General features: G+C 44.5%; 1 protein-coding gene across 2 annotated transcripts; it reads left to right on the top strand.

Moving 5' to 3' along the window:
• Positions 1–10,403: 10,403 nt before the first annotated feature.
• On the top strand, positions 10,404–21,531 carry cdc42ep3 (CDC42 effector protein (Rho GTPase binding) 3). Of its 2 annotated transcripts, XR_014569814.1 has the most exons (3): positions 10,404–10,824; positions 18,687–20,104; positions 20,177–21,531. XR_014569814.1 is itself a non-coding variant. In XM_083774396.1 (2 exons), the coding sequence occupies exon 2, from the start codon at positions 18,918–18,920 to the stop codon at positions 20,037–20,039; it is 1,122 nt and encodes a 373-aa protein (XP_083630522.1). In that variant the 5' UTR covers positions 10,405–10,824; positions 18,687–18,917; the 3' UTR covers positions 20,040–21,531. The 2 variants fall into 2 exon arrangements, 1 of the variants encoding a protein (XP_083630522.1); XM_083774396.1 differs by having other exon boundaries at positions 10,405–10,824; positions 18,687–21,531.
• Positions 21,532–26,903: the final 5,372 nt, after the last annotated feature.

The following is a 26,903-nucleotide window of genomic DNA, read 5'->3' as shown; positions in this document are numbered from 1 at the left end:
AGGACTAATAGAGGGTACGTGTGTGACATCATCATTACTACTGCATGATGCAATAGTAACGATGTGATGTGTAAGGCTACTACTGTATGTACCATGTGACCCCATTACTAAAACGAATGCATTTTGCTTACAGAATGTAAGACAAAGATCCAATCCTTACTGTGTCATGTCCAATGTAGTCTCTCAACCTTATTATCCGTCCAGGTCACAGTAAGAAGGTTTTATAAAGTGATAAAATGCAGATGGTGTCTTAATTGGCACCAGAAAAGCCTGGGGTCAAATCTCCCCATGCCATCATACAGTGCTCAGTAGCCTACTGTGTTCAACCACCCGCTTTGAATGTTATCAACCGTTAATCAACTGCATATACTGCGAGCCTAGACTGGCTCTGATTAGGAAACACGGAAGTGAAACTGACTTACGTGGCCGGTTAAGACTGATATAAGGTTATGGGACTTCTGTGGCTGGTTAAAACTGATATGAGGTTAGGGGACTTGCGTGGTCGGTTAAGACGATACATGAAGTAGGTCATTAGGATCGTCTTGATAAGTATTACCTACTGGTGAATATCGTTGATTTTCATTCAAATCCACTATAGTTCAACTGAATCAGCAGTATTATCATGGGACAGCTTGCCACAGAATATATCCAGAATGTTGCTCCCTATTTTACATTTTATTCGAGAGATATATTATGAACACAATCCACTTAATCAAAGCATTTCTGTGTTGGCAGATTCAAGCACCCGACTCGCAAGGCTGCTAATGAACTGTTGAGTCGTTGACTAACAGTCAAAGCAGCTAAATATAAACTCACCAGATGTTCTAAAAGCATATTGCTATTCCCGAGAATGAAACCACTCATCTCAATCAAAAGCAGATGAAGAGCTGCCTACTCAGTCTGAATATGTACAGAAAGAAGTGCGTGTGAAAACTTGACCACTCCTTATTTGGCAATATATTTTGTTGTCAATGTTAGGGGGTTTGACTGACAAATGCGTCTGCATGTTGTGTGGCAACTCTTACGCAGCAAGGGTCCATTTAATAGTGTACAAAAAGAACAGATCTACAAGCATCCAATGCGTTGCATGGTGATGCATTGTGAGCTTGTAGATCGGCTATTTTCAAATGGACGAAAACAGTTTTGTAATATTAATCCAAATCTACAAAGTAACTTGTAACTAAAGTTTTCAAATAGTTGTATTGGAGTAAAAGGTACAATATTTGCATCCGAGATATAATGGAGTAGATACAGTATTGGAAAAAGTACGTACTTAAGTAAATGTACTTAGTTACTTTACACCACTGATGAACACAAAAATCCTTGCAGCGATTATTCTCCATGCCCCAGGAATGTTATTTACTGACAACACAGATAATACTTCTCTAAACCCGTAAACTAGGGAGAAAAACAGGAAGCCAATCTTTGATGAGATTGTGCGCTTAAACTGACAATGATTCAGTGGGGACTTTTATCCTCTGAGCGTGTCACGCAGCGACCAACCATACAACATGTTATGGCTTCTAAATGGAGCCAAACGATTATCCATCATCGCCGCATCACTTAACCCGTTTCGACCCGATACCAGATTCTACAAAATGTCTTCTAAATGATGATAGTTTTCAGAAAAACGTATGTTTATGAGTTTATCTATCAGTTCTTCTCGAACTATTTTGTGTCAAGGAGCCCCATAAATGTAATTTCCATCTGAAAATATGTTGTTCCAGGGAACACCCCAGAAGCAAAGATTTTAGTTAAAAACATTCTCTCTGGCCCAGGCCGTAGCGTAACGGTCTGGGCACCGGACTGGTGATCCAGTCGCAGTGTGCCGCGGGTTCGACTCCCGGACCCGACACGGCCTTTACCGCATGTCATCCCCCCATCTCTCTCCCGTTTCCTGTCAGCCTACTTTCTGTCCCTTAAAAAATCAATAAAAGGCGTAAGCCGCAAAAAAATATCTTAAAAAAAAAAAAAAAAAACATTCTCTCTGAAGGAATAAATATTCAAAGATTTGCATCACATTTTCACGATAAAAAAAAGATTTTCTTTTTAGATCTGCTATTTTTCAATAGCTTTGTAACATAATGCTTTAAACACCAAAAGGGGTTCCCGTTCAGAATGGGTTAAAACACGTGGGAACGCTAAAATGTTTAATTTATCCACGTCCCCTCGTGTCCAATTAGATACATCCCCGCAAACCTTAAGCGTGGTTTTGTTGTCGGGGAAACCGATAAGTGCATCCGGGCATTTCGTTTTATTTACTCACGTTATCTCCTTGGATTAAATAAATAAATAAACGCATTATATAAAGTTCCTTTCCGAGTACATTCTCCAGATTCCTACATGGTTGCAAGCGTGGTCCTGGAGACACATTTCTAATGAGAAACAGACTCTGCCAGAGGCCATGTCTTTCTGTTGTGAGGGATAAATCAAGGTCCCGCTAAAAAGCACCCCAAGCATGCTATGCGTCAAGCCTCAAGCTATGGAACAATCTCCACAACATCTGTAACTGATGTCGGTGTTACAATATCTCCTACACCTAACCTCAGCCATGGCTACTGTGGTGAGGAGAGCTCATGGTCTATAGGCCTCCAGACTGCCTTAAATGTGACTTCTGGCTGTATCCATACCCCTCTCGCCACTCTGTGATAATGGTCCAGGGCAACCTGCCAATTCTCATGGACATAATAGTGCTGCTGTGGCTGTGCCCGGAGCAAGACATGGGCCGGTGGAAAACGGACAGCCGCAAGTTGATTGCAAGATTGGTGGCCTGTGGCAAAGCTACCGGGATTCCATTCCAATGGGAGGGCTCGTGGTGCCATATTATATAGATCACTTGTTCTCTTGCCCGGATGTGTGCCAGACACCATCACACTAGTATGAGGATGTGGTCAGATGGTCTGATATAGTGGACAATCACATTAGAACATAACATTTCGTGGAAGACACCAAAATAAATGCATATATAATTTGCATATAATAATACACATTGTACAATGTGATTGGAGCATAAATTGCTTTGGTGAAAAAATAAATTCTACTCACACACGTGTGAACTGAGTGGTGCAATTCCCCTCCCCCCTGCCCCTCCCTCTCTCTCTCTCTCTCTCTCATTAGCAGGCAACAGTGCAACACTATCTCTCTCTCTCTGTTTCTGGCACAACAGCGCCACTTCTGCCCCTACTGGTACTCTGGTCTTCTCTGATCTTCTTTGATAGCCACATGAATGTCAAGTTTCATGTAAAGAAAGTCACCCAGTCTTGTTTTTTCCACCGACGTAATATCTCTAAAATAAAACCACTCCTCTCCACTCAAGACCTAGAAAAAAATATTCATGCTTTCATCTCTTCCCGACTCGACTACTGTAATGGTCTATATACTACAAACACTAATCGCAGATCACATATCACACCGGTGCTTGCTTCACTTCACTGGTTACCCATCAAATCCAGAATCAACTTCAAAATTATTTTAACCACTTATAAGGCGTTACATGGGCTGGCCCCACCCTACATCTCAGACCTTATGCTTCCAAAACATAATGCAAGATCACTCCGGGGTAACTAAGGGCGACCGGGCATTTGCCGTCGCTGCTCCCACACTGTGGAATGCCCTCCCTCTTTCTATAAAGAAGGCAGAGTCTGTTGACATTTTTAAGAAGTTGCTGAAAACATAATATTTATTTCTTCTCGTCGTGTTATTAATCTTCAGCACTTTGTAACTGTTGCTTTATAAATAAAATGTACTTACTTACTAAACATAGGGACATATAGTCCCATAGGGACATTGCTGTTCCTTGGAGTGGTTGCACCACTCAAAAATAGGATAGCTGAACTGTTGTTGCACTTGTGCTTCCACAATTCCACAGTACGTTTTGTACAATTCCTAACTCACGCCAAAGAGCAACTATAATATTTCCATTGTGTGGTCCACTGTAATTCAGAAGGTGCAGTGCATCACCCGCATGCACGGCAAGAAAATCATTTTGGGATATGGCCACAGAGCAAAACAGTGTTTAGACTACCCACAATGCCCTCCTCTCTTCGCTTTAGCTACAAATCTCCATGTGTTTCCTCAGAACATTGGCCGGTACCCTCTCATAATACAGTAAAAGTACAGTACAGCCTGTGGGGCTGAGAACATTGTGAAATGTTTACTGTCAGGCTGGAAATAAATGTCCACATGAGGACCTACAAAGTAAATGTGATAAGACTGTAAACGGGGGCCATTATAATGGACAGGTCTTTTAGTCTCTCCAGACTCCACATGTTCCCTATATTATCCAGTATGTTATACCGTATGGACAGGAGAGTTTGGAAGGTTTCGTGTTTTCACAGGTTGTAAAAGAATGCTGACAAATGTCAGAAAACAGAGGACTGCAATCACCGCATAAATGGCTGAACAACGCCCGTGAGAGTTCAGAGTAACGGGAGTGTTTTCATTGTTATTGCTATAGGCCCTGCATATCTTTGTTATTTTATAATTCCTCGTCTGGCAGCAAGGCGTGTGTTGTTATTTCATTGAAGGTTAGAGGACTGATCATAAAGTATGATTTAATAAGATCGTACTGTACAGTATATACAGTACTTAACGTCAAAATGTATCTCCACCAGGAGATTCATTCGTTCGCCTGTGTTTGTGTATCTCCATATGTGCTATATTCTGGCATGCTATATGTGGCCGATTAGTGCACACTGCTAGCAGGCCAAGGACCTCAATTCCCAAATATCGTTACCCATTAGTCGGTGACAAGTTAACCAACCTATATCATTTTGGTGAAGTAATATTTTCAGATCCATATTCCCTTCCGGTTATGGAATATGCGTCCTGCAAGGCTATTCTCTAGAGATTGTCTAGAACTATAGCCAAATGTATACTTTTATTTATTCTGAGGGCTATACCGGCGGGGGGTCATACCCCCGGCAGGTTCAACCAAGCCAGGCAGGTCTCAGGGGAGAGGTCAGACGAAAAGCAGCACCTGGCCCTCCAGGTTGGGGGTTTGGGCGTGGGGCTAACTACTCCACCCCGTGAAAGAAAACATGTTACAGAAACGCGAACAAGAGTATCAACAGAAACTACGATCATGGACAAACTGGACGGGACAGACGCTGACGTGAAAGTATAGGATGGGAAAGGCAAGATCAGCTTTCTAGCAGCTGAAGAATGTCTGGGGATCCTCAGATCTTCCCAAAAAAACAAAGGATCTTTAACTCCATGGTAAAGCCTGTTCTGCTGTATGGAGCAGAAACTTGGAGAACAACTGAACAACCTAACACAATCAGCAACCTGGAACTGTGGCAGCAATCAGGCCAACACCCTGTGGAAGAAGAAATACTACAAAGACACTGGCGATGGATTTGCCACACCCTTCGCAAGCCTGCATCTAGTATCACAAGATACGCCCTGTTCTGGCGAAGGAATAGGGGCAGACCAAGAAACACCTGGCAGCATGACCTATGGATGTAGATGTGAAGAGATCTGGCCATACATGGGGACAGCTGGAGAAAATGGCCCAGGACCAGGATGCCTGGAGAGCTCTTGGAGAGCCTATGCCCAAGGTTGGGCGATAGGCGTAAGTAAGTAAGTAAGCCAAATCGCACATTATCATATCCTTCCAGTTTATAGGATACTACCCAATTACGACGCTCCAGCTTATCCTACCTGCCTACTGCACATATGTGCACAAATGCAGGCAAAGTTCTACGTTAGATGAACACCAAAATATACATTCAACGTGACAACATAAGATAACACTGAATCTCCCAGACCGTCTTTAATTGACGTCATTTTTTTCTACAAATTCTACAAATTCTACAAAAGACACACTGGGAGCATGATCTATATCATTTGGATGTGTGCGCTCTGTGAACTTGTAACATATACCTCAACATCCACAAATCTTAATATCTTAATATCCGCGCACATTCAACTCAGTCCAAGCCGTCTCAGGAACATCCCTATTGAATTGGATGTTAAATATGTAATGCGTGTGGGTGAGACGAGAGACCAATCTCTCTCTCTCTGTCATGTGGAGTTGCACGCGCGCACACACACACACACACACACACACACACACACACACACACACACACACACACACACACACACACACACACACACACACACACACACACACACACACACACACACCCCCCCCCCCCCGCGCATTGGACCAATCGACTGTCAGAGGTGTAAGGTCAATGACATTACAGCGCTTATTACGTCTCACAACAGACTAACAAAGTGACTGTGAGCCAGTATAAAAACCCATAACAATCAAACAATTAGAGAAATTACAGAGACATTTGAATGACAATAATGAGACAGAGAGGTAGACAATGAATGTTTATGAGAGAGAGGGAGGAAGACGATACAAATGATATACACTGAATAATATGCCACACTACGGTTTCATGGCTCCAAGTAGTCATTTCACGGCATACATCACTATTATTATTAGTGCTTCTTCGCTTGGAAAGGAGCCAGCATAGGGTGTTCGGGCATCTGGTTAGGATGCCTCTTGAGCGAGGTCCTCGATGCACGTCCCACTGGGAGGAGACCCCCGGGCAGACCAAGGATCACATGGAGGGATTATATCTCCAAAATGGTCTGGGAGTGCCTCTGCATCACCCCGAATGAAGTTACTAAAGTCTGGAGCTCTGGAGCTCCCCTGGGACCCGTCTACGTATAAAGCGGTTGAAGATGGATGGATGGATGTATCGTTCATAGGCTTTGCTGCATACCGAGTTGACTACAGTAAAATGGATCTTCTTCCAATTTCAAAACTCTTCACATTTTTGGAATATCCTGGCCTGTAATGATTAAATGATGAAATATTCCTCTGACAACAAGGCAAATGCAACCATCGCCTTTTATCTAACAAAACAGGAGTATAAAGTCATCAGCCAAACACACCCCGACATGAAAACATAATCCCAAACACAGTCTGGTGTTACCGTTTCATATTTCTCACTGTCTATGCTCCCTGTTTCCTCCCTCAAACACCAAATGATAATGAGGTAGCTTTACACCATAATGGGTGTGAATGCGTCTATTCTAGCATCTGGTGGAGGAAGGGTGGAGGCGCAAAAGACAGGATGTGTCGATCGGATGAGCTGTTTGGCAAGAATTAGATCCTACAGTAAATGTGTGAGACAGAGAGATCATCAGACAGCCACACAAACAGCATATCGTTCTGCGCTCAAAAGTTACAGCAAAAGCCGGTTCTTTTGCAGCAACAGCAAAGGAGAAACTATAAGCTGCAAAATCCTGAGTGTATAACATTGTGAAATTAGATTTATTCTTTTATTTTGTATTTTTTGTAATCAGACATTTCCTTTTGATAGACAGCTAACAAACAGGAGAAAAGGGCACACATGTTGTTGAGGTGTTGCTGGCCTTTGTAAATAAATAGAAGTTAAAGACTTAAAAATAAACCAACGTTTGGACCAGGCCTTCTTCAGGAAATGAATCCCTGAAGAATACCATATAGTGAGACAGGCCTGTTTATATATAGCGGATCAGCGTGTTGTCAAGTCAGATGAGCTCACTGGAACAGTTCACCTACAGTACTGCATATAACTGCACAGTAAAATCCTCAGTGTGCACTTTAAAAAGGAAATGTTTCAAAATGGAAAACCTACGTGAATTTAGTAACTCTCTGGAGTTCCACGTGGATGAATTAACACCGAGGACTTCACTGTGTGGGGAGAAAAACAACTACAGAGAGCCGTCTTGTTCGAGACGCAAACACCTGTCCTGCGCCAAAGCAAACGGCTCCTAATGGAAATGGACGAATACATAAGTTGACTTGTTCCTCCCGCAGCACCAAAACACGACGTGGGGAAACTAAACAAAAAAACAAGGTGACAACGATATTCCATACCGATATTCGTTACCACCAAAGGTTCCATTGAAGAACCACAGTGAATGGCAGGTGGAAAAAACCCAACCCTCCGTTTTGATCCAGGTTTAATAGCCAGATATTTTTAAGCACCAAAAGCTCACAACACTTGGCATTGCAGTGTGTAGTAAACATGTAGATCCGCTATTTTCGGTGCACTATACACCTTGTGCCCATTTCAGGCCCATTATTAAGTCCATCTAATGTTGGATGGGAGTTGTGTGGTTTGTGCTACGAGGATGAATGAATCGCTCTACTGTTGAGTAATTCATCTTGCGGGAGACGCTATTTTTAGCCCAGCACAGTAGCATGGCCCCGCAGGGCTCCGGAGTTTCCGAGGTTTATCGTCCTTCTCGAGTTAGAAGATCATATGCTGGCCACATGGAAGGCTAGATAGATGACATCACCTCCGGTGACACTTACACTGCTATTGGAAGAGATGTGCATTGGTAAGTGCTGTTTACTGGTGCAAAGTGATGGCTGTGTGACTTAAATTGAGGGTGTCTCTGCAACTGTAAACTGTCCACACACAGAGCCGACCTAGAACAACATTCATTTTGCAGTGTGCAGCTAGGGGACTCGACAAATGCCTCATGTATGGCTGGTTATTACACTGGCACAGATGTCACGCTATCTGGACATCATTGTAGGCCAGGGTGGAAGCGGATTAGGAGAGTGTGCTATCCATGTCGAATGTTCCAGAGATGACAATGGGAATTTGTTGAAGGCTGTGATTGTGCATGTATGTCGGACATGACGGGATTATTGGCAGCATACTATTTAGACTTGCAAGGACTTGTATTCACCCCATTCGCCCAACCACCACAAAGAGAGCGTGCACACACACACACACACACACACACACACACACACACACACACGGCATACACCTCTGTTTCCCCCTCTCTCTCTCTCTCTCTCTCTCTCTCTCTCTCTCTCTAAACATGCAGATTCACAACACGTACTGTTCCTTCTTCAACAAATCACATTTACACAAAGCATGACAGTGCAATATTGGTTTATATGAGGTGATGATGTGGGCTTTTTTAATCAAGAACAGAGATCTGAAAAAGCTGTGTCCTTCAGGTTAGGTCACCATTAGGTGTGACGATGATGTCTCTCCTCTCGCCTTGCATGTGAGAGATTGTACTAAAACAGTGATTCCTATAAGGAAGTCTACTACACAGCAGCAGCAGCAGCAGCAGCTCATGTGTTGTCCATTTGCCAATTAATACGTGTCCTGTGATGCAGTACTGCATGCAGCACTCTGTCTGCACTAATGAGTCCATTCAGCAAATGGAACCATATCCCAATTCTGGCAAATTGCAAGCAATACACAGAGCATTATTCCATGCAGGAAAGAAATGCGGATTTATGGGAAGAAAATAATTCCGTGGTGAGCAGCATATTGAGAGAGAGAGAGGGGGGGGAGGGGTGAGAGGGGAAGGAGGTGAGAGACACCTCCTGAAAGTCTGTCTGTGTCTGTTTGTCTGCCTGCCTGATTGATTGACTCTTCTGATGATTGAATCAGATTAAAGGCAGAGGCTGTGAGCAGATAGAGAGGAGAGGAGCTCACTCCCAATCTTCCGCCGTAGTCTGAAAACCCACCTTTTCAGACTCCATCATGGCCCATAGCACTTACCCCACCCCCTTAGATAGCATTTCTGTAGACTTAGATAGCATTTGATACAGTCTGAAAACCCACCTTTTCAGACTCCATCATGGCCCATAGCACTTACCCCACCCCCTTAGATAGCATTTCTGTAGCCTTAGATAGCATTTGATAGACGTATAGCACATTATGTAGACAGCACTATAATTGCATTGTATGTAGTCATAGCACGTCATAGTACATATGTATAGCATAGTAGTATAGATGTATAGTTTATATGTATAGCTTCATTATATAGATATTCCACTGTTACTTTCTTAGCTTACGCATGTTTCTTGATAAATGTTTTTATGTGATGTATTCCCATGCTTTTTTTGTTCTTGCTTAATGTAAGTCGCTCTGGATTAAGAGCGTCTGCTAAATGCCTAAATTGTAAATTGTAGAGGAGAGTGACACAGCAAAGGAGTCTGCTGCAGTACAGTTTGTTGTGCACAAAGCCAGACACCACACTTTTGGGAAAGAGAGGTATTTTGTGAGGCAGCATCTCGACTCTCGTGCACAGCACCAGCCTCCTCCACACAAGCGCACACACGCACGCACGCACAGCAAAGCTTCACATCCCACTGCTGTCTCTCTGTCCGTCCGTCCATCACAGCTAAGACACGGGACAGGGAGCTGGGAGGATCCTCAAGCCTGCTAAAAACAAGCAGGTCTTGGTAAGAGGGAAGACTGACTAGCACAGGTGCTGCAGGAGAGAGAGAGAGAGAGCGAGAGAGAGAGAGAGAGCGAGAGAGAGAGAGAGAGCGAGAGAGAGAGAGAGAGAGAGACAGAAGGACAGAACAGAGGGAGGGAGAGGAAAAGGAGAGGGAGGGGACAGAGCAGGACAGAAAAAAGAGAGTGAGGAGAGAGAAGGAAGCAAGAGAGTAGGAGTAGGAGAGAGACAGAGAGAGACAGATAGAGAGAGAGAGAGAGAGAGAGAGAGAGAGAGGGGGTAGGTGGAGACTTCTAGCTTCAGAAGGGAACCGTGCCTGAGAAGAATTCCAAAACAGCTGTCCGTGCGGCAGACAGACATCCCATCCCAGCCGACAGGAGCGTGTTGTGTGTGTCCCTGAAGGCAGAGGCAGGCAGAAGACATAGCCGTGTCAACAAGGCACGGGACTGGAGCTACACACACACATACTGTACACACACATACCTCCATCCGGCTGCACACTCACTCTGCACACCAATCTGGGGACGAGGACGTTCAGGAGAGTAGGCAGGATCACCACCAAGGATCAAGAAGACCTCTCCATTTGGAATATCAGAGGTGAGTGAGAGGCAGCCGGCGTTGTGTTTTAGTTGCAGTACTGTCATGCTCTGTGGAGGTGATTTAGATACGTGTTTATTATTAATAAAACTTCGTAGATTAGATTATATTTCCTTTGCTGTTCATCCTCACAGTGCTTAGGTTTGTATTGGGGGGGCATGTATTGTATAGCAGGCAGAATGGGTTGTTTGCTCAGCGACAGGCAAGTGTGAAAACGTCCATGGTAAGTTTAGCCGGTCTAAGAATGTTTGCTCAGCAAACGCTCTCATACATACAACACAAGGGCTGAACTGTTAAGAGCAACATGATATCCCTTTCCAAGAGAGACATTTTTAGTCTGGCTTCACAGACACAGTAAAACATGCATGCTTTAAGGCACGTTCCACCAAAATGCAGAGCTAGCCCCTGCTTGAATCCCTCGAGGGAGCAGATTTGGATGGGGGTTAGAGAGGAAAAGGTCTGTGCTCATCACTTTGCCAACATGCGTTTGTGTTGTCATCACGTTTCATCGTGTTTTCATAATGATTCCGTTTTTTGCCAAGGATAACTCTGGCAAACGGTGCCTGACTGTGCTTGTACAGCAGGGTGGCACCAGGGAGAGAGCGAAAGACACACAAATACTCCACCCTGCTATTCACCATAGTCCCAGTGCAGCCACCACCAGGCCCCCCAAAGGAAGGCCTTTGCCTATAATTGAGGGCCTTTTTTTTAATGTAACAAACAGCTTGGCCTATTCTGCAAGGGTACCATTACCATGTGCGGTATGTGCCTATTCTTTTTATAACAGCCCAAACTGAGGGTCTTTTGGCTATTCATAGACACGACAGAAGTCAAGACCGGAGATGCAAACCAATTAACTTCACAGTCATAGTCATACAGTATACAGTAGGCTACTTCTGCATGTGGCAGAGGTAAGTACACCGTCACCACGCTTGTCCCTCTGCTATTATCCTGTGTATATAATATTACAGTCTATATAATACATGACTGTATTATACAATGTGTCAGAATAGCATGCTTTCATCATCTCTGCTGTAATGCAAGAACATCAGCACAGTGATAATGCCCATGTGAGACAAAACATTCAGTCAGAGACTGCAAGGTTTTTTTTTTACAGAAAAAGCCTTATGCAGCCATTCTGCCATAGCCCTCTTCTATTTGTCGCTGGCTGTCTCATGGCTGTGGTGTATTTCAGTGTGCAGCGACAGTTGAGCTGCAAAGCGTCGTCAAACTGGAACCGGATTTGTTCTTTTGGCACCGACCGGCCACTGTAAAAGCTCCAGGAATACATCGACCCAGTTATTTGGCTCATGACTTGATTGATATAAGGCCTATCCCAAAATAGCCAGACGCGACATGAGCAGTATCTTTAATTATCACCATCCTCCCATTGCCCCATATCTGTCTGTCATTACATTTAAAGACACAGCACCCCCCCCCCCCCCTCAAATAGGATATTTAACTAACTAACCCCAAAGGGGTTAGTTAGGGAACATAATTCCCCCTTCCGTTGCAGTGATGAAGTAAAGCCCCGTCGTCAAGGCTGGAGAGACTCCAGATCTCATTATGCCTGCATGCAAAGATAGCCACAGCTGACCCAATGACACAGACACGCAAGCACCCCCCCCCCCCCCCCTCCCTCCCACACACACACACACGCACGCACACACACACACACACACACACACACACACCTCTATCCCACAGCACTTGTCAGGAGTGGATCAGCAATCCTGAGGAAGGCGCCACTGCATGCCTCCTTCCTTCCTTCCCTCCCTCCCCGGAGGTGTAAATGAAAACCGTGACCGCATTCTGCAGTGGCGTCGGTGCCCGCCTGCCCGCCCCGGCTCAGAGCGGGGCAGCACGTATAGTACACGTGCCACCCTGCTCCTCCTCCTCCTCCTCCTCCTCCTGGGCCCGTTCCAAGAGAAGAGTCGCATGTCATGGCTTTGGCTGTGTAAGCCCCACCACAACGCACCTGCTCCACTTCTAACAGTCCCCGACGAGACAGAAATGGACCCAGGGGGTCAGCGGGCCAACGTGAGGCTGTCGTCACGCTGCAGGCTACCCTCAGCTATACTGTAACTAACCAGCCATTTCCGGGTCGGGGCGAACATCAGATCAGTGTATAGCTTTTGAGATGCAGCCCTCTTTTTAAGAGTTGGATTCAATTGAAGGAAGCGTGTATATGAGCTCAGCTCGGGGCTCTCCCCAGGTTGGCGGAGGGAGAGTATAGCGCCCCAGGATTACAGCTTCATCCGGAATTGGCACCGGGTGAAAAATGCGTTATACAAAAATCGTGGGATAAAAATGTAAAATAAATGTATAATACATTGATCCGACTTAATTGAAGAATTGGATTCCACTAAGCGTTTGGCGGTGAAGGCGTCAAAACTGAGGCAGTGTAGTAGTAGTAGTAGTATTGTTTTTCTTTTGTTCCTCAGAATTTGACGCGGTGACCCCTGGCATTCCTGTCATGTTTGCCACACCAGCTAAACTGGACCACCAGTGAGTGAGTGGGATGGCTTGACATGAAGGTCAACCTTTCATCGAACCAGCTGACTTCTTCTCAGGGGCCACAACTGTTGACCTTGAGTATATAGGATAGGATGCACAGCGGCAGATGTCTGTCTGTCTGTCTGTCTCCCCCCAAGTGTTTCAGGAAGAGCTGCGTTGATCCCGCCTAGTCAACGATCTCCTACTGCATTCCAACCGCCAGGCTATTGATTTCAAACCATGTCATGATCTTCTATCATGAAGCAGCAAAGCTTTGCATTTTCTTCTATAGTCACTGTACATTTGTCACGAAGCTGGCAGACCAATATAATTCCATGAGTATGTCCGACCGGAAGTGCTACACAGTAAAATCCATGTTCATTTATGTATACCTGACCCGTCCTGTACAATATATAACTCAGACATTGCACAAATGCAACCAAATGGACATGTCAGGATGGTCAGGATTTTAATGTGTAGATCCAGTGGTGGTGCAGTAACCTTTCATTCTTGCGATTAGCCACAGGGTGGATGTTATACTGTAGCTATATAGACAGAGCATGCGCACTCTGAGCAGCAGCACCACCCACCACATAACAGAGGCAGCAGGCAGCGGAGCTAGGCAGCATTAGTTTATTAACTTCCAATCGTGGCCTGATTTTAGTGATTTCTCATCGCAGAACGCGTGCATCTGTTGTCAAGGTCAGACGCTATTGAGCAGCGGAGGGAGGGAAAATGACAGCAAAGACTAGAGGGCAGGATGACTGATGGAGCCTTGCTGAGAGCCATGTGGCCTATAGGGCAGGAGCCTATGGGCTTTTGCAAAACATTTTTGAATAGTTAAAATGGCCAGTCTACAAGCTCACAACGTGTCAATGTAGATTGGCTAGTTGGAACTATTCAAAAATGTTTAGCAAAATAGTAAAAAAAAAAGGCAAAGAAGTTTAGGGATAAGGGGTTTAGCGGTGACGAAAATGGAGCCCATATATCTCCTGTTTCTGTAGCATGAGGCAGCTTGATGTACAAGTACACCCCCTGGACATGACGCTGTCGCAAGGACTTACACCCAATCCAAACCTTGATGCCTAGTGCCGAGCAGGGAGGTCCCATTTGTCAGACTCTTTGGTATGACCCGGGTGGGGATCGAACCCCAACCTCCCAGTTTCAGGGCGGACACTCTAACCACAAGGCCACTGAGCTGGTTTGGAGACAATGAGATAGAAAGGGGCCAGGCTAGCATGTCATCTATAATGTTATCCATCTCACATCAAACAATGCGGCAGTACTTCTCAGTTCTCGCCCCCCTCCCTACCTCCCTCCCTCCCTCCCTGCCGCCTGCCCACACACACCTTCCCTCATTCCCTCTCTCTCTCTCGCTATTGGCAAACAACAAACATGGCGTCTTTCGCACACATGGCGTGCATTCAAAACCGCTATCTCTCACGACGAGCCCAGTCAAGCACCTCATACAAACACTCGCGCTCACACTCAAACACACGACACAAGGAGGGGTGGCGATGCCGTTCCAACACGCTCACACATGTTTGCATCCTTCCAATGTGTTTGTCATGTCTATGTATAGCACCACATAGTGCCTGCTAAGTGACAGGTTTATTTGGACTGTAATGACGCCCACCTCCCCCCAAAGTGAGAACATTTTTCTGCATCACTACATATTTTCAAGGTTGAGAGACATATGGTGAGGTGAAAAGGTAGTGGTTGATGTTACAGCATGATCACGCTGTTGTGTCTAGTCTAAATGGTAAATGGTGCATTTATATAGCACTTTTTATCCAAAGCACTTTACTGTGCATCACATTCACCTATTCACACACTGATGGCATAGGAAACCATGCAAGACAAAAACCTGCACGTCGGGAGCAAGTAGGGGTGCAGACTGCAGAGTCTTGCTCAAGGACATTTCAACACTAACTCTGGGGGAGCCCGGGTTCGAAGTGGGAACCTCACGCTCACGGTTCCCATACTGCCACTATACCGGCCAGTCTAGTTTGTGTGGTTATGGTTTAGTGATTGGACAAGTGATAAATGGTAAACTCCTTCATATAACCCTAATTTGTACAGATGAGGTCAGAGACTACGGGAGACAAAAACGCACACAAATGAATTGGAAACACAATCCTAACTATGCGTGCACGTTGTGAGCTTGTAGATCAGCTATTTTCTGTGCGAGACGTCGTCATGCAACTACTGTAAGTACTGAATAAATCAGTGGTTCCCAAACTTTACAGCTCGAGACCCAAACAATACATGATATATGTATCCTTCCCCAGGACCTAAACGCACGTGAGTTAACCACTTACTGTAAGCCCTATTTAATATTGAGAGCTCACAACATGTCACGATGCGATGTGAGCTTACAGTACATATTTATGCGGATAGAAAGTTTTTGAATTTGTGTAGAACATTTCTGGGGGGGAAACCTGAAATGTATTTTTTTTTTAAAGAAAGAAAAACCCGTAAAAGAAATGGCTCCATGACCCAGAAATGGGTCCCGGCCCATTGTTTGAGAAGCACTACTTTAGTGAGCACTTGATTCAAGTCTCTCTACAGTCTAGATTAGAACCAGCCTAAAAATGCAAGAATGTAAACACGTCATGGTGAAAAATTAGGTCTAGTAGCCTACATATCAAGCGGTAGTTGTTAAATGATTCTATGCACAGCAACAAGTGTCTGCGTGTCTCTCTCTCCCCCTCTAATGTGTCTGCCGGATAAATGTGGCCTGCTTTTTAAAGAGGTCCTGATAAGAGCGCTGTTAAGAGTGCGTCTCCACAGGGTCAGCTGCTGCAGCGAGAATGTGGATGTTTTGTCAGTCGACCGTTTTGTTTTGTCATGTTATGTTTCGTGCGGTCGGTCGGTCGGTGAATCGACCGCCCAGGCACGTATGCACGGCTGTGCAGCCAGTGGTGGAAAGTAACTATAAAGTACATTTACTTAAGAGCTGGAATTAAGAGCAATGTTGAGGTAACTTTACTTGAGTATTTCCGACTTCCGAAATTCTACTTTTACATTAATTTGAAAACATTGTAGATTTTCATTATTATTACAAAACATACATTAACCACTTCAGCCCTTTCCGGCCGTTTGAAAATAGCAGATCTACAAGCTCACAATGTGTCGCAATGCGACGCATTGTGAGCTATTTTCTAAATATTTTATATACATTTTGAACTTGTGAAATGGGACATTCTGCATAATGACTACTTACCATTTTTGGTACTTCATAAGTACATTTCGATGCCAATACTTTCTTACTTTTAGTCAGAGTACAGAGTATTTCTACATTTCTGCAGTATTGATAGGCTACTTTTACAAGTATAAGTAATGGGTAAACAATGGGTACTTTGTTCCTTCACGGCTGTGCAGTGTGTCAGACTGTCATACTGCTGACAGACCTCTCATAAGTAAATATGGCTATAAATGGGCAAGCACTCTCTCTCTCCCTCTGCACACGCACGCACACACACACACACGCACACACACACACACACACACACACACACACACACACACACACACACACACACACACACACACACACACGCACACACCCCTTTCACATTTATTTTTCATCTCCTTGGTTACTGTGTCATTTCAAACGGTAAAACCGAAAAAAGGACAATTTCACTTGGGTTTAGTAACTGAATAATTTACACACAAAAAATAATTGCATCAGTTCTGACCACATGAAGCCTTTAGTGTCCCAATTTTTGGCAAATCAAGATAGTATAGGCACACGTTTGGTCGAAAATATAGGCAAACATTCTGTGAAAGTAGATATGCAAGCTCACAACACATATCGTGTTGAACTTGTGACGTGTTGTTAGCGTGTACTATACTGTATGTCTGCTTTTTGGCTACATGCAATAGTTGAAGTGGTTAAAATCTATCAAGGCCTCATGTGTATCAAAGCCTGCAGGTTCAAATCACATTGCCTTGTCTCTTAAAATACACCCATGTGTAATCCCTCTCTCTCCCTCTCCCTTTATCATGCAAGCCCCCCTTAAACCCATTTTTCCCTCATGCTGCCAGCCGGGCAACACCCCCCCCCCCCCCCCCCCCATCTCTTTCTTCCAACTCTGTGCGTGTCTAAGTAGCAGGCCTCCCCTAAACTTGCTACCCTGCGCTGATCCTAGTTAAATTCCCCCCGGCATCGCCTCTCTCTCCTCCGCCCCCAATCTGCTGCCCAGCTGTTCCACATTAGCACATCCAGAACAGGGGGAAGCCTTCATTTCGGAGGTATATTTGGCATTGTTGGAAATGTGAATGTGAGCAGAACAATGGCAGGCAGCAGCAGCAGCCAAACAACTTCATGTACAGCTACAGGGCCTCATGCAGGCACGTGCACACATACACATCAAAGGGGTGTTCAGTATAGGATTGTCCCGATCCGGAATCGGATCAGGAGCAAAAAACGTGATCGGGACATTTCTAGTAGGCTATCAATAATATATCCACGTCGTGATATTAGACTGAATATTGTGTGTGATTTTGGATATTGTACTATTGTGATATGTGGCATATAAGTGATCTATAAAAACAAGCCTAACATCCTCTGCATGTCCCTCCCTGCTCATCCTCATCCTCCACTTTTCAGGCCGTATACAATCCTCATGCAGTGTTAGGATATTGAACCAGATTCTACAAAATGTCTTCTAAAGATCCTGAAAAACCTTGTATGTTTCTATCAGTGGTTTTCAAACTATTTCATGTCAAGGACCCCACAAATTATTATGTAAATGGCCGCCGACCCCCCATCTGAAAATATGTTGTTCCAGGGACCTCCCCAGAAGCAAAGATTTGGGTTAAAAAAATGTTCGCTCTGAAAGAATGTATATTCAAAGATTTGCACCACATTTTCACGATTTATCAATAGTTAAAGTATAACAAAATGCTTAAAAAAACAAAAGGGGTTCCCGTCCTGAATGGGTTAATTTAACCCAGAGAGTGTAAAGAAAGTGTAAAGAGAGTGTAAAGATTGACTCAACACTGGGTGTTTTACTGTGCTGGCTCCTTGGCTCTCCAAATGCAGGGGGGATGAGCACGTTCTTTATTAATTAATTTAGGGACTGATTTCTTTATCAGATTTCTTTATCGGGATGGCTGGGTAGACAGGAGCTGTAGATCAGTATAGAAGCAGGTCACTGCGGGGAAAGTCTTCGGTAAATCTGTCAGCAATGGGTTCAAATTTGTTATATAAATATAAAATGGAATGCCTGATGTAACAGACTCCTTGCATGCGGTATATACCCCCAGCAGCAAACCCACAGAAATATGTTTAGTGTCAACATGTTACTGATGCCATTGACCTGAAGATCTGACCGTTCTCCATTTCCATCTCATTTCAGAACGGAGGCTGGGCGACCTTTCTGCAACCCCGCCCCCAACATAATCGCCGCTATAGAACTTGGAATCCTATTTCCTGATCAATGACACTACCAAGGCTATTTTTGGAGTTACTGAGAATGTAACTCGAGCATCTCACCAGGGACTGGTGTAGACTGTATCGCGTTCAAAAACCACATAAAGTTTTTTTTTTTTTTTTTTTTATTATTGTTCTGTCCTGCATATCTGAAGACATGCCGGCTAAAGCTCCGATCTACCTGAAACCCATCAACAGTAAGAAGGGGAAGAAATGTCGCCTGAGGGACATGCTGTCCCCAGACATGATCAGTCCACCCCTGGGGGACTTCCGCCACACTGTCCACATTGGTCCGGGTGGGGACAGAGACACTTTTGGAGACATGTCCTTCCTTCAGGGGAAGTTTGAGCTCCTGCCAGCGAAGGACGCGATAGCACGACCTCTGTTGGGCGTCGACTATCTGCGAAAAAACAGCACCTCCGACGCTTACTTTGCCGAGACGCCCTCCCCCGTTCTCAAGAACGCCATATCCCTCCCTACCATGGGCGGTGGCCAGGCCCTCACTCTTCCCCATATCTCCTGCGGTGTGTACCCGCTGCCCCCGGAGCCGCTGGAGGACATCGTGGGGGCTTCTTCTTCTTCGGCTTCCATGAACCCCGACCGGATGCAAGAACTGGAGATCATGCAGATGGACAAGCTGCTGCGCTCCATGGAGGTCTTTAGCCGCAAGCCCTCCCCGCCTCCCGTCGGCGCCGTCCGCTCGAAACCAGACGTCCTTCTGGATCTGGCGCCGGAGAAACCGGAGGAGCCGATCAGCAAGGTGGTCTCCAAAGCCAATAAAACGAACAAAGGCGAAAGGGGGCGCGAGAAGCCGTCGTCCTCCTGCTACGTCAGCGGCAGCAGCAATAAGGGCAGCTTCAAGGCCAACGGGAGCCTGTACAGCAGCGCGAGCAGCGACAGCTACGACAGCTACGATGGCAAAGGGCACGGCGCCGCCGTCTACGACGGGAGTCCCAGCGGCAACAGCGGCAGGGGGGGCTTCAACGGGAACGGCAACTGCAACGGCTATGGACGCTTCAACGGTGACATTGCTCTCGGTTACGAGAAGGAGCTCTCCGACTGCGTCGGAGACTGGGCGGACAGGGACAGCGGGATGGAGGAGGGGGGGCGCGTCATCTGCGACTTTGAGTTCCCCAATAAGGGGAAGAGGTGCGCGTCCCAGGACTCCCTCGGCCAGATCACGGGCTCGCTGCTCTCCCTTGAGCTGGACTTGGGCCCGTCCATCCTGGACGACGTGCTCAACATCATGAATCAGCCCGCCGCGAAGAGCAGGCCGTGAGCAGGGCTACGAACGAGTTCAAAGAGCAGGCCGTGAGCAGTGCTACGGCTGAGCTCAAAGAGCAGGCCATGAGCAGTGCTACGGCTGAGCTCAAAGAGCAGGCCGTGAGCAGTGCTACGGCTGAGCTCAAAGAGCAGGCCATGAGCAGTGCTATAAGGCCGAGTTCGGGGGTGTGGGTAAAAATATGGGGAAATTATTATAGGACGATCACTTTTCAATCTTCGTATAATTGGTCCTCACTAATGTTCATGAGTTTTTTTCCGACTCAGTCTGTGTCTCATATATAGGAGGACCATGGGCAGTTCAGAAACATGTCTTCCAGCCAGTGGCATCATCGATGGAGAGTCTAAACTAATAGAAACTTCAGGCTTTTCTATTCCTGAAAAGTTACCATGCTATAATGGAAGCCATCGTTCTTGCGATATTAAAAATCTTAAATAAAATAATCTTGTTTAAAAACAATATCTGCCTAACGATGATGTTACTGGAAGACAGGTTTCTGAACTGCCCACAGCCCTCCTATGAGACACACAGACTGAGTACATTATTGCTTGCACAAGTACTGCGATCGGCTGGGTATGTCGGTGTTGTCCACCGTCTGTCGGGTACCACCATTCTTGATGACGTAGCTAAGGTACGTTTGGTGATAGGCTGGGTATGTATATATGTATGTATGTCGGAGTAAGAATGGTGGTCCCTTATAGTCTGTTGATGGTGACGTAACTACGGTATGTATGTCAAGGTTGGTATAAGGTCAATAACGGATCTAAAGGATTTAGAACAGCAGTTGTAATATAGACATTATGGCCTACTTGTGTGCAAGGCGCAAGTTGGCACCTCGACAGAGTGCATTTCTAGTTATTATTTTTGTTGCTATTTTATCCGTAATGAGGACCAATTATAAGAAGATAGGTTGAAAAGTGGTGAAGCCGTAGCCTACTTTAACTATAAGCCATGAGAGAGACTCATGACGCAATCAAAATGGTGTCTGGATATATCATTGTGATGAAAATGAGCTAAAATAGTCATGAACTTGCTTATGTTTTTATTGTCAAAACAAATAACTATTGTTGCTTCTATGGAGTGTTGATTTTCTCTTTCTTCTTTGTTTGTCAGATGCTACCAGCATGTTTAAGATGCATGCACTATTGAATTTAAACTAAAACACAGCCATTTGTGCCTTTTGTTTTGTTCTGTTTTTCCTCCTGAATTAAATTAATAATAATGAATTATAGTTTTGGTTTATTTTCCTGACATATGCAGCCGTTTATATAAAAAGGTACTCGAGTTTTGAGGTTGCATTAACTTTTTTTTCATTTAATTTCTTTTACGCACAGAAGCATTAAAATAATGCATTTCGCATTATTGTGTTTAACAAAGCACTGTTTTCTTTGCCACACGACTCGTTTGCCACATGACTATTTCAAGGAACAGAATACTATGCATATTTGTGTTTTTATTATTGTAAGACAAATAAATACATTTTGTCCTATTTTGCTGAATTTCTTGCAAGCATATAGGGCCTATAGCGGTATTAGGTAATACACAATATGAGTGTTTATTCAGAGTGTGTGTGTGTGTGTGTGTGTGTGTGTGTGTGTGTGTGTGTGTGTGTGTGTGTGTGTGTGTGTGTGTGTGTGTGTGTGTGTGTGTGTGTGTGTGTGTGTGTGTGTGTGTGTGTGTGTGCGTGCGTGTGCGTGTGCGAGAGAGAGAGAGAGAGAGAATTCGTGTACAAAAAAAAATCATCAGGACAATTCTTTTTTTTTTTTTATATATTTTTTATCCCACGATTTTGTAACCCATTTTTCACCCCTGTGTCAATCATCTAATGTGATCCTGGGCTCTACACACCCTCCGCCAACCTGGGGAGAGCAACGAACTTAACTCATGCTTCCTTCATGCTTGAGTGTCCAAGTTGCTCCTTGCAACCTGACAGGGGGGAGTTTCCCTGGTTGGACGTAGCGCGTGGAAGGAACACGTTATTCCAACCAGTTCCTTTCCCCTCCATCAGGCGCCCCGGCTGGCCAGGGGGAGGCAGTTTAGAGACCAGGATTACTGCATGTTTTTGTGAGGGTACCTACCCTAGGGAACACGGGGAGAACATGCAAACTCCACACAGAGAGGCCCTTTCGCCAACCCCGCCTTCGGGTATGGGCACTGATGACGCGGAGGAGGAAACACGCCGCCAGCACCCACAGCGCCCCGAGTGGGAATCGAACCCAGGACCTTCTAGCTGTGAGGCGACAGCACTACCAACTGTGCCACCGTGCCCCAATTCTACAAATTGCAAAAGTTGGGCATTCACAATAATATTAAAAATAGTATTAAAAAAACATTTCCTTTTCCCCCTAAAACAAAGACAAAACCAGTGATTCTTGCTCAATGCTACACAAGACATTCTCTTTCGCTCCCACATCTCAGCAAACTGTTCTCTACAGGAAATCAGTTCATAGTAGGCAAACTCTATTCTGAGAAAAGCTGATACCAGTCCTTTTGCCTTGAGTTCAGGTTTTCTACTGACCCTGCTCCCTGCATTTTATTCCGCACACTGAGCCCAGATGCTCATTGTTACCTACGCAAGTAAAAACTAAAAGGTTTAGCAGTCCCAACCGTCTCTTTTGTGATGCTTTATACTTTAGCCCAAAAATAAACATTTCATCATTGAGCTCTTCGTTAGAGAGAGAGAGAGAGAGAGAGAGAGAAAGAGAGAACTTTAGACAAGGAGCGAAGAACAGAATAAAGTAGTGACAAAAAGACAAGACAAGGGGATGTCTTATCCAGGAAATAAAGGACCATAGACTGGCAGAGAGAGAGAGAAGGACAGAATGGATTTATTTTCTCGCCCCTGGCATTCCTCACATTCTGCCCTGCTGTGGGAGAGGTTCTGGGTGAGATGCAGCCCCTCATCTGGCCAACCAGGCGCCGGCGGCTCCAGGGCGTTTGCACGTGGAGGAAGGGGACAAGCAGAGGAGGGGGTCCTAAAAATTCCCTGCATTCCAAACCACAGAACACAAGTGTCCAGGGCTAGACATAAATCAGCTGTTTCAAGTGTGTGCGTGTGTGTGTGTGTGGGGGGGGTGGGGGGGGTCTTAATCTTAGACCCAGCAATCCATCAAGCAGAATGTATAGGGATATGCGGTTGTAAAACCCTAACTCAACTGCCCACATAGAGGACAAACTTTGTCCAGAGCAAAGCAATGGATGTGCCCTCCCATATGTTGACTATTGGCAATGTTAAAGTAGGCCAACAGTTCGAAAGAGCAAGACACTGGACCGTATGTGATTACACATGCCTTTTGTAGTACCCTTGAACCCGACCAGCCCTTCATACAATGCATCCCTCAACCCTATACCCTCCATCTTCGATGCAGGGCCCTAAAGTGAGGCACATACAGTACACGATACAGGGCAGGGGTGTCCAAACGTTTTTCAAAGGGGGTCATATTAGAACATTTATAAACACCCAAGGGCCAACTAACATAATACCGTCGGACTATAAAGTCACATACATAATTACATATGCATCGCATTTAAACGATTCTATTTAACTACCATCATCAATATTTAATATCAATATATATATATATATATATGGAACACTGACAAATACCCTGGGAAATACCCATATAAAACTTGAATGGAAAAAATGTCCCATACTGTTGGGTGGGTCGTTCATAATACAATTCAGGTATGAAGCTGCAGACAGCATACAATTCTTCCCCGGGCCGTATTTGGCCCGTGGGCCGCACTTTGGACACCCCTGGTATAGGGGGAGTCAATACAAGAAGACCCTATGGAGGCCCTCAGAACCAGACATGTTCCTCTTTAACATCACACACATGCACGTCCTTCACATTTGCAAGATAAGGGGCTGTCACCTTAACACCAACGTATATTTGTCTTTTAAGTGCCAATGTACCAATCTTGGCCTGAGGGGCCTAGATAACAATACCACAAATCTCGGCCACTCGCTCACTCCAGCATGGCCGTGTTGCGGTGAAATTGGTGACTTGCTGAAATATGTGACATCACAGATGTAGACATCACGTAACGGCAGTGTCCGAACGTAAATCATTGTGGTTTGTTTATTAGCAGAATTCAACCTAGCGGTATTTAGGCCACGCATTTAAAGACATTCCATGCATGTACGTTATGTGAAGTCCACAAGATGGTCACATATTTTGGCAGGTCACCAATTTCACCGTAACACCATGACCATGGTTGCTGGAGTGACCAAGTGTGAGTGAGCGAGTGGCCGAGATCCAGGGGTAATGGAATTTGGCTTTACTCCCTCCCACCACATGAACTCAGGACGTCCTTAAGTGCCGACCATGTTTGCGATAGCAAGCTAATTATTTCACATGCAAATAATTAGATGCGTGCAATCCCATTTCTGTCATGACATGAGCCACTGTGGCGAACCTCCCGGAATCAGTCAAAGACCTCAGAATGTGGCTAAACAACAACCACGGCCGGGCCAGTCAAGGAGTCTCAAGCGGTCGTCAAACCAGATGGTAGAGGAGACACAAGCATTTCCCCCACGCAGGAAAAACCCCATGTCGTGGCAAAGGGTCTTAAGCCCTTGGGAAATCCTTGCGTTACAAGGAAAGGGCTTACATTCAGTGGTGAAAAGTACAATTCAATGAGGTATTCGTTCTTTACTTGAATATTTCCAATTTCCAGTACTTTTACTTCTACTCCACTTACATCTCAGAGGCAAATATTGTACTTTTACTCCACTGCATGCATTTGAAAACTTTAGTTGCTAGTTAATTTTTTTAGATTGTGATTATTATTACAAAACATAAATTAACTACTACAGCCCTATATACTGGTACATTTCGTCCAAATAGCTCACAATGGTCGCAATGGAACACATTGTGAGCTTGTAGATCTACTATTTTCGAAATATTTGTATTCTGCCTATAATAATGGCAAATCTTTAAGTACATCATATTTTTGTGCTTTTACTCAAGTCAATTTTGAATTCCAGACTTTTTCTCGTAACAGAGTAGAACTTGTACATTGCAGTATTGATACTTTTACTTAATTAAAACATGCGAGTATACTTTGTCCACCACTGCTTGCATTTGCATAGCGTATAATCCATATATATACAGTAACATTACAACATGAGTAATGGAAACCTTTACAAAGCAGTCGAGTTAATTACTGTATTTATACCGGCAATGGTACATGGCTGCCATGATGACAGTGTTCATTTGACAGGCGTGGACCCTTAACAAACTCCCTACTACTTACAGAAGATGCTGTGGCCACAGCAGTGCAGAGTGTTGTGTAATATATGTTAGAGGCATTAGCGTGGAAATTCCAAAGCTATTTGATTCTTTTCAGGAAAAGCCTTTTTTTTATTATGAAACTCAACACAAATACTTTATAAACTGTTATGAACATTGCAGTCATGTTCCCTTACTTTGTCTTTGGTGCCTCGTATAAGATTTTTGGAGTGATAAAAAAGGGGTTATTTCTGTTATCTGTGGGATCTTCTGGCTTTCTGGGGGCCTTGATTTGTGACGCATTGTGTTATGCAAGCGGGCCGAGGTACAGTATAGCATTACTATTTCCAGGAGTTCTATAACAGCGGGACTTGCAAACATAAGCAAACGCAGAACGTATAATATTTCGCTGTGTTGCTGTAGTGAGTGATTGTATTTAATAAAAGCATGGATAATCTTTCATACGCTATAGCCTAGCAGTCCCAGACTATTCTCCTGTTGTTTGGTTTAGTCTTCCCTGAGACCCCCAAGGCAGGACAAATAATACATGATGACACAGAGCAGAAGCCCAAAAGACTCCTGTTGGATTGCTCTTTATTACAACAGTCATAGCAGGTTGACCGTCAGAAACCCTGGATGCCACTGCCATAGGTTTATAATGTTGACACAATGACGCTATACACTATACAGTCTTGCGTCGCATGACACAGTCCCACGCACTAAAAACTGAACAATAATCCACTTGTTTCTCTGACCACAAGTCACTGCTTGTTTTCTTGTTTGTCAGATTGTGTGTTTTGATTTTTTGTAGTTTTTATTACCCCACCAACTCAAGAAGATATATTTATATATTTATTTGTTTTTCTTTAGATAAATAATGTCTAAGGTTTATTCGGTTTGGCTGTAAATGTTTTGGTCTTTTATTGTTGTTCAGACAAACGCATGTCATATGGCTGGTCTTTATTAGGGAATAAGGGAATGTTTTGTAGATTAGTAACGCAATTTCTGTTGGTGGTGAACTTGAAAGAGGGAGGTGACTCTTACAAGGCACCAGGTGGTGCCTTGTAATTTCCCAGACGGTTGCTGACAGAGGAAAAAAAGTAAAAAGAAAAAGAAAGACAGAAAAAACAAAATCATAATTACAAAATGTTGGGTCTCTTTGATGCTGTGGCTCAGTGTAGTCATGATACAAAATCCATGGGAAATGTATATAAATGTGCATTATACACAAAATTATTAACATCATCTGGAGAATTCTACCATTGACAAAACAAGAAACGTATAAGTTTGGAAGAAGATCAAAAGTCAAAACAGAACCACACAGTGTAAATGACAACATCAGAGGTAGTTTATGTCTATGCACGGTATGCAGTGTCCTATACACAACAGCACGGGTTGCCATTGGCTCTTTCCATCGCACAAAATGTGGAGATTATATGCCCCCATACAGTCAAATCCTCTGCGTTAATTTGACCTAATTTAAATGGGTACAAATGTAACCAAATGGTATCAGGTACAGTCGCCCCTAAACCATCTCGCCTGCTCGGTCTGACGGTTCTTGTATTCTTTATTTTGTTTTACTGAGAATAAGGTTAGAAATAAGTTTAGGGTTAGCATAGTTTTACTG

This window comes from Protomyctophum parallelum (assembly GCF_964188405.1).
Source record: "Protomyctophum parallelum genome assembly, chromosome: 10".
Classification (NCBI taxonomy): domain Eukaryota; kingdom Metazoa; phylum Chordata; class Actinopteri; order Myctophiformes; family Myctophidae; genus Protomyctophum; species Protomyctophum parallelum.
Note: the sequence above shows the minus strand (reverse complement) of the source record. Positions and strands in the feature narration are given on the sequence as shown.